This window comes from Medicago sativa, chromosome 3 (assembly GCF_051527215.1).
Source record: "Medicago sativa cultivar Bolivia chromosome 3, Bolivia_mono, whole genome shotgun sequence".
NCBI classification, from domain to species: Eukaryota; Viridiplantae; Streptophyta; class Magnoliopsida; order Fabales; family Fabaceae; genus Medicago; species Medicago sativa.
The window spans coordinates 93745876-93753618 of NC_140751.1; the positions used below are offsets into that span (position 1 = coordinate 93745876).

The window sequence follows — 7743 nt, forward strand, 5'->3', positions numbered from 1 at the left end:
ATTGTGAACTAACCCACTAATAACATGACCTTAGCCACGGAATCCATTTGTAGTGTTGCTTAGTTTTACGGAAAGGAATAAGTAACCAACTGACCAATTGAGCCCACTCTAAGAAAACTAGTGTTACATAATTTATTTTCTCTTGAATATATCTATCCTAGTTGAATTTATGTCCAAAGTTTAATTTCTTAATAGCGCAGTTGTCACTTAGGCCTTGTTCACCTTGTAACTTAGTACATTGTTGCAATCAAATTCCCCACCTCCCAAAAATATCCATGTAATTATTAGAAAATGCTAAAATTAGAATTGGAACTATAGAAAAAGACATTATATATTCGTCCAAAAGTCTCTAACCGTTGATCTAATACCAAAAAAATGTTTACCATTCACGAAGAAAATAGGGATCCCCTTACGACAAATATTGTCCGATTTCGAAATTTTTGGCTTTTGCAGAACCAATGAAACTCCAAATTCATGTGTGTCGTTCACCTATTGGGTTAAAGCAAGTGCCAGAAAGGATAGGCACATTTATTACAACTATAACACCTCTGCGTCTGTCTCTTTGTCTTTATTCGGAAAAGACACCAATTACTCCTTCCACCCCCTTTCGGCAACAAACCTCCACGATAACCTATTTCTTATTCTACACAATGATATCCTTTTTCTTACCCAGATTCAATCACATATCCATTTTCCAAACCCCCAAAATAAGAAAATTAAAAATCTCAAGATAAAGATCTCATTCATATTTCAATTTCAACATAAATTTATCATGTAGTAGTACGTGAATAAAAATAAAAATACAACACTCTTCAACAATTCTTTTCACCTTAATTTACACACAACCAGCTTAGACACATACTAATTGCCAGAATTAAAAACCAGATCTGGTAACTACAATTCATAAATCATAATAAAACAATAAATAGCACACAAACAAACAATTACTATTAGATTTATAACCAAACCAACACAAAGGAATAGAAATCAATTTATGAATTCATAAGAATTTCATAGGTTTCTGTTGTTGAAATTCATCTTCTCGTAATAACGAATAGAGAGAAGTGAAAGTGAGAGATGAACCTCGTCTTTTCCCAAACGAGGTAAAGGCTTAGACCTTATCACTTGTGGTATTGGACCCCATGATGATGAAGAAGAACATGATGATGATGATGTTTGAGGCTTTGAAAGAGGTAAAAGATAAAGAGAATGAAGACGACGAAATCCACCAAGAGCAAGAACAACAGATCGTAACTGTTGTTCACCACAACCAGTGTTAGCCCACTGTTTTGTACAGATCAGCTCCCAAAGTCTCTCATCTTGTGCTGTTTTGTGCCATTGTTTGTTCACACAACTAGACATTGCTAAAGTCTTTGCGTCAACGTGTTTCAGAACTTCAAACAACATATTCTCGTCAAAACTCGCTAGCCCACGATTCTTCTCACAAACCCCATCAATTTTTTCACTGTTTTCATCGCTTTCTTCTTCCTTCACCCTTTTCATTTTTCTGTCTTCACTGGTTGCTGATGAAAGTGAACGCTTCATTTCAACGCTTGATTGAGAATTGAATTGCAGATTCGATAACCCTTTTAGATTTTCTTTCTTCTGAAGCGAAAAAGTAGGAATTTTGGTGAAGGGAGAAGAAGATAGTTGAGGGGGGTGTGAAAAGAACAAAGAGGTATTGTTCTTGAGCCAGAGAGAAAGAGATGAATAATGATGAATAAATAAAGAAAAGGTTGAGGAGGGAGATAACGGTAACGGAAATGGGTCAGTGGTGGAGAGAAGAAAATGGGATGGGAGAGATAAAAGAGGAAAGGATAGAGAATGGGGCAGGTGAAGTAAAGGTTAAGGTTAGGGGGGTGCACCTGTTTTTTGATGATTTACGAAGACGACAAAGAGTGAAATAAATGCGTTTCGATTCTTTTTTCCCTTTGATTGACGATTTTGTCCTTATCCTTCTGGCATTGTGTTTCTTGTTTTTTATTCGCATTCTTTTTTCCATTCCTACTCCTACTTGCTACCGGGAAATGGGAATTGGTCGGTAATTTCCACCGTCACCATTCACCAAGTGCTTCTTGTCTTTACTCCACTCTCAAACAATTCCTTTTCTTTTTCTTTTTGAGGGGGACTAATAACAATAAATAAATCATCGATTTAACGCCTAAATTATCATTCTCTCTTCTATTTAATCCTTAAACTATAAAAATATATTAAATCATTTTAAAGTTATAGGTAATCCATCAATTTAGTTTTTAAAGCATATGAAAATCACCAATTTAATCTTTAATATCTCAATATCATAAACTAAATTGATGGATTTCATATAGTTTAGAGACTAGTGAATATATTTTTAAAATTCAGTGACTAAATTGATGAGAAGTTGATAACTCAATGACAAAATTGATAGTAGTTTATTTTACTAACATTGCTACTCGTATTACTAACAATTGCCCAAGAAATATAGATGAAAATAATGTATTCGTGAATAATTCAATCGTATTTATTCAATTTTTTTATTACAAAGAAATCAAGACCCTAAATACCACATAACATTGGTTGCTAAAAAAATTAGTGACTAAATTGATTTGGACAATACTCACAAAAACATATCTTAGTGTTCAAGAAACATTAAGTTAACTAACGCATCCGCGCATTGGTTGGCTTCCTAGTAAGAATATTTCTCTACTGCCTTTCAATCTATCTCTAAAAGGTGGTGAATCTTCTTAACCAAAGATCATCTCGTAAGACTTTTGTGTATAACTAATAAGAACTTCATACACTCTCCACAACTCTGCCATGTACGCATTCCCAACACTCTTAACAAAAACAGCATAGCCACTCACCATCAATCCCTCTGATGATATCACCCCAACCTGCTATCTCATTATCTTTATAAGAACCAACCGTATTATGCATTTTAAACCCACACAAGTTTAAAAGTCTTAAAAATTTCGGATGCTTTTTTCATGAAATTTTGAGCATGGGTTTTTCCTTTTTTTAGAATACGAGCATGTGGGTATTTTCGTCCTTTTAATGTTAGACATTTTATTAGAACGACAACTTTATTCTAGGTACTATTATTAATCTTAAGCTTGAAGATCATTTGTGATCTTGGTTTTAGAGACATCATCTGGGGGGGTCAAATTTACAAACGACGTTGATGTTTATCAAGATCAGGGTTCTACCTACTCATCCTTATGCTCATCTTATTGATAATATCTGTTATTTTATGCTGATAGATTGGAATGTTGTGTTGAGTCATAGTCATGCCTTACGTGAAAGAAGCTCTTTTGTAGATTGACTTGCTAAATATGGAAGCTTCGTTTTCTCACGAGCTCTCGATCATCTCAAATTATCCATTTTCTCTATCAAGTTATTATTTAATTGATCCTCGAGAAACTCAGTTCCTCTGTTTGCAGTTTTTTCGTTCTTGTTTTTTTTCATTGATAAAAGAAAATGATAAAAAATAAACAAATAAAAAAAGTGGGGAGGGTGAATTATCTGTGATCCTATCATGATGTTCGAAATTCTAAACTCCTTACTTAAACTGAATATCTTTGGAATTAATCGAGTTGGGTCAGGTTTCACCCATTCTAGAATACATTTGGGTAAACTATAAGTTGCGTCGAGTTGGATCATATGATTGGTCGGGTGGACTTGGACTTATGTACACCTATTCTCTTCTTTCTTTTTTTATTAGATAGTATCTTTTAGATTGAACATATCACGAAAGGAGATCATTTTTGGCAATAGATTTTACTATAAAGACACGACAAAGTGATAAGCTTGACGCAAAATATAACATATGAAATAGTAAAAAGGAAAAAATGAAATTAAACTAACAAGTAGTATTAAAAAACAACAAATACTGATAAAAAATAATTAGTATTAAAATACATGTATGTGGTTTCGTTCTATTTTGCAAAATCAACCCAAAATATGATCCAATCCGAACGATTTTCAAAAGTACATCCAATACATTTAATAATATTCAATTTTATGCGTTTTTTAGTTTTTTTGAATTGATTTACTATTTTAATTTAAACCGGTCTTTATTTGAACACCATAAAAATTAGTACCTTGGTTTGCACTCCTATGAAAATGACAACAACAACAAATAAGAAGGAAGTTGGTGATGAATTTTCTGCCGATCATCAACCATAAAACTCATGTAATTGTTATTTGAGGGAAAAAAATCAATGTAGAATAGTCATGTTGGACTTGTATATCAATGACAGCAGATCAAGAGAGAATTCATACACATCTTTAGAGGTATTTTTTTTTTAAACAAAGAGGGGCAAACCTCAAATACGAAAGACAAACATCACTTAAATTTTACACATACAACTGTGAAATCCAGATTCGACCTAAAACAAAGTTGTCAAGCCTATTGAAAGAGAGAAAAAAAATTAATTTTAGAAAACAGAAAACTTGATAACATTTTCACTAAATTAATCAATTAATTTCATTGTAAAAGTCTACCTTAGCCCTGATAAATTATCTTGCTGCTACATGTCAACAAATTCTTACGTTGTTAGCATGAAGCCATGAATAAGTGAAACTGTCTACTAATAATCGGACCATACCTATGATCAACCCCTGGAAGTAATCTATGAGAATAACAACAAGAATAAGGAGCTCAATTTCAAACAACGATTGTCCAACTTTGATGTCTCTGCATTTCTCCGCATCTCCCTCGTATCATTCTCTCCATTATAAACATCACTTATTCTCCAATTTTAATTTTTAACACAATTTTGTCTAAAAGTTACCATCACTTTTGCATCCCAAAGCAGACAATCCAACTATCCCTCAATTTCGGGTATAAGCTAGATTGTAAAGAAGGGAAATGAGATACAACGAAACAGTAAAATTACACATTTTTCTTCTTAGTAATTCAAAAGAAACTCACGCAAGTTTATATACTAATTCTCTAATCGGTGTACTTTTGTTTTTGGAGGAAGAATATTCTGAAAGAAGGGAAATTGAGGCTTGTTTTCTCATTTCAATGGCCCTTGCAATTGTGGCCTCTTGGATTGGGCTAGGCCCAATGTTACTTTGTGTCCCACTCTCTTTAGCAAATGTGTGTTTCTCTTTAGACCCCTCAATATCTCTAAGGCCGCCTAAATACACATCCGGTAGTTATCTACCCAAATGTACGTTTTTTTTTTTTTTTTATCAAACATACATCCGGTAGATAACTAGTGGATGTATATTTAGAGGGCCTTAGAGATATTGGGGAAGCTGAAAGAGAAACGTTCTTAGCAAATTGGCTCATGTCTTCTGCAAAATCTGGAAAATGCAAATTATGGATCAACTTATTTTGTAAGGACATTTTCTATATTCATTTCTTTAAAATTATGTTAGCTTTATTATGTAACAAGGAAAAAAACACTTAAAATTAGTAATTGTCTTGTATTTTTAAAACAATAAAAATGTTATAATAATTATTTCATTTGTTTTTAAATACATTGTAAATTACTAGTATTTATACTCTGTTCATCACATTAACCTGCTTTAGTCCGAACTTAAGATGAAAATAAAAATATTAGAAAAATTGTATTTTTTTTTCATCAAATAGTTTAGTGGGTAAAAAATTAACCCTATAAAAGGAATAAGTGAAAAATCTGAAGTTCGAATTTCAGCCTCTATTAAGTGAGTTATGCTCACATGGATAAATTGTATCTTGTTTTATACTATAAATTGTGAAAATCTTCCCAACATACAATTTCCCAGTATGTTAAAAAAAAAAAAAAATTGTAATATACTCCCAAACTAAACAAATGGCTTCTAAGGATGACAAATGTGAAACAGTATACTACAGTTCATGATCAGCATAACTACTGAGCTAACGACCAACTGCATAAAGCTCAAGAAGATATAAGATGAAAAAATGGAATAGATTGATTAATTATTATATGATGATATGATCTGAATTAAGTGCAAAAACCTAGTAACTATGAAATTAGACTGTGACCCCTTCCTCTTCGACTTGGACCAGAGTATGCCTGAGCCATTATGAAGCGATTGAAGGAGAAGGAAGTAGCAAGTGAATGCCTCGAACCCTCAACACACCATGATGAGAAGCAAAATAAGATCATCAGCACCAAAATAAAATTGACTATAAGAACATGTTGATGTGTGAACAATATACATTTCATCTCTATATCGATTTTGCTAGTTCTTTACACACGGTAGCTATGACTAAGACTGTGTTTTCTAGTTCCTTGAGGTTTGATACACACTCATATATACATATTTGAGGTGCATATGGTACGGTTTTCAAACGCAAATGTGCTTTTAGGAATTAATTCTTTTATGTATTGGTGTTGAATTGTCATATCTTGTTGAGCTGAAAAATGAGACTATAACATATACAAGACACATAAGTCATGATAGCGTCTGGATGACCTAATATTTCGTCATCTCTTAATTTTTTTTTGTTTGGATAATATTAATAATAATTATTTTGAGGGAGATAATACTAATTAATCAAGAGATTTTGTCATTCAGATATATGACTTCAGCCAGTTTCTTTTTTTTTTTTGACCAAAACTTCAGCCAGTTTCTAATCTCCCAAGTCCCAATTATATGGCTTCCCCGCCAATCCAATTTAATCAAATTAATATTTGGTTCAATATTTTTTTTGAGAGGATATTTGGCTCAACATTAAAATATCAACATGGAATAATTGAAAAGATTTTTCTTATATTATTTAACTTTAGTACTTCTCTACTGTGGTTTTTGTTAGTGTGTGAACGAAAATGTTATATCATCATAAGACAAAACCTAAATAATTTATGATAAAAGAATGTATGGAACAATCACTTAATTATCTTCCTTCAAAAAAAAAAATCACTTAATTATCTTGTACTCCAGATTAACTATTTTTTTTAGTTAATCAAAAGTACAAGAATCATATATTGTGTTGACATTTCATCACATTAATACTTTTGATGGCATTTTCATACCAAAAAAAAGTAACAATTTCCATTAAAAAAAAACCTTTGATGGCAACCTTTTGTCAACCTCATGCTTCACAAGGGCATAAATTAATTAACTAATTAATTAATAAATAACCATAGACAGCATGGAAAACAATATGTTTTGTTATAATGCTGGATGCTGGTTCACGTGGCTTTATAAACCCACAAGATTGGTATAAACAATAGGATACACGTAAGTTTTATTTTAAGCCTATGGTACGTATTTTTTAATTATGACTTAATAAGGAAAAAATACATAATATTATATGATTAGTCTCTTGTATTTTTCATAAATCCTTAATTAGATCCATGAACTATATCTTTTTCAATCGAACCTCTAGACTCTTTTTTTTTTTTTTTACAACTAGGTACTCACTCTTTCAAATAATTTGTATTTGGTTCCTAATGAATTTCTTTGCCCAATTATAAATTATTTAAGAGTTTAGGGAATCAACTATAAACTTTTTTGTTTGACACAATCAAATTTCCAATTACAAACTTTTTAGTTGTGAGGTTTGTTTAAAGTCTCCAAATAGTTCTTTGGGAGTAATTAAACAAAAAAAATATCTATTAAAAGTTACCGTTTAATCTTCATAAAAAAAATAAATGAATAAATAAAGTAATCGTGCACTCTTTGCCTAAAAAAACTTGTGATATCTTAATTGTGGTGCCTTCATAGTTTTTTTGTTTTGTTTAAGAAGTTAAAATGAAATTAAAATAAACAAATTATCATCTCAACATAAAACGTGCATAGAAT

The 7743-nt window shown here is 31.6% G+C and overlaps 1 protein-coding gene across 1 annotated transcript; it reads right to left on the bottom strand.

The window, feature by feature from the left end:
* Positions 1 to 716: 716 nt before the first annotated feature.
* SLY1 (F-box family protein) lies at positions 717 to 1887 on the bottom strand. The gene has a single exon (XM_085756076.1). It carries the CDS (start codon positions 1543 to 1545, stop codon positions 1012 to 1014), a length of 534 nt encoding a protein of 177 aa, XP_085612202.1. The 5' UTR covers positions 1546 to 1887; the 3' UTR covers positions 717 to 1011.
* Between the last annotated feature and the right edge of the window lie 5856 nt (positions 1888 to 7743).

Bases quoted from the DNA above. Each gene is read 5' to 3' on its own strand.
- SLY1 (XM_085756076.1), bottom strand. From the start codon at position 1,545: ATGAAGCGTTCACTTTCATCAGCAACCAGTGAAGACAGAAAAATGAAA.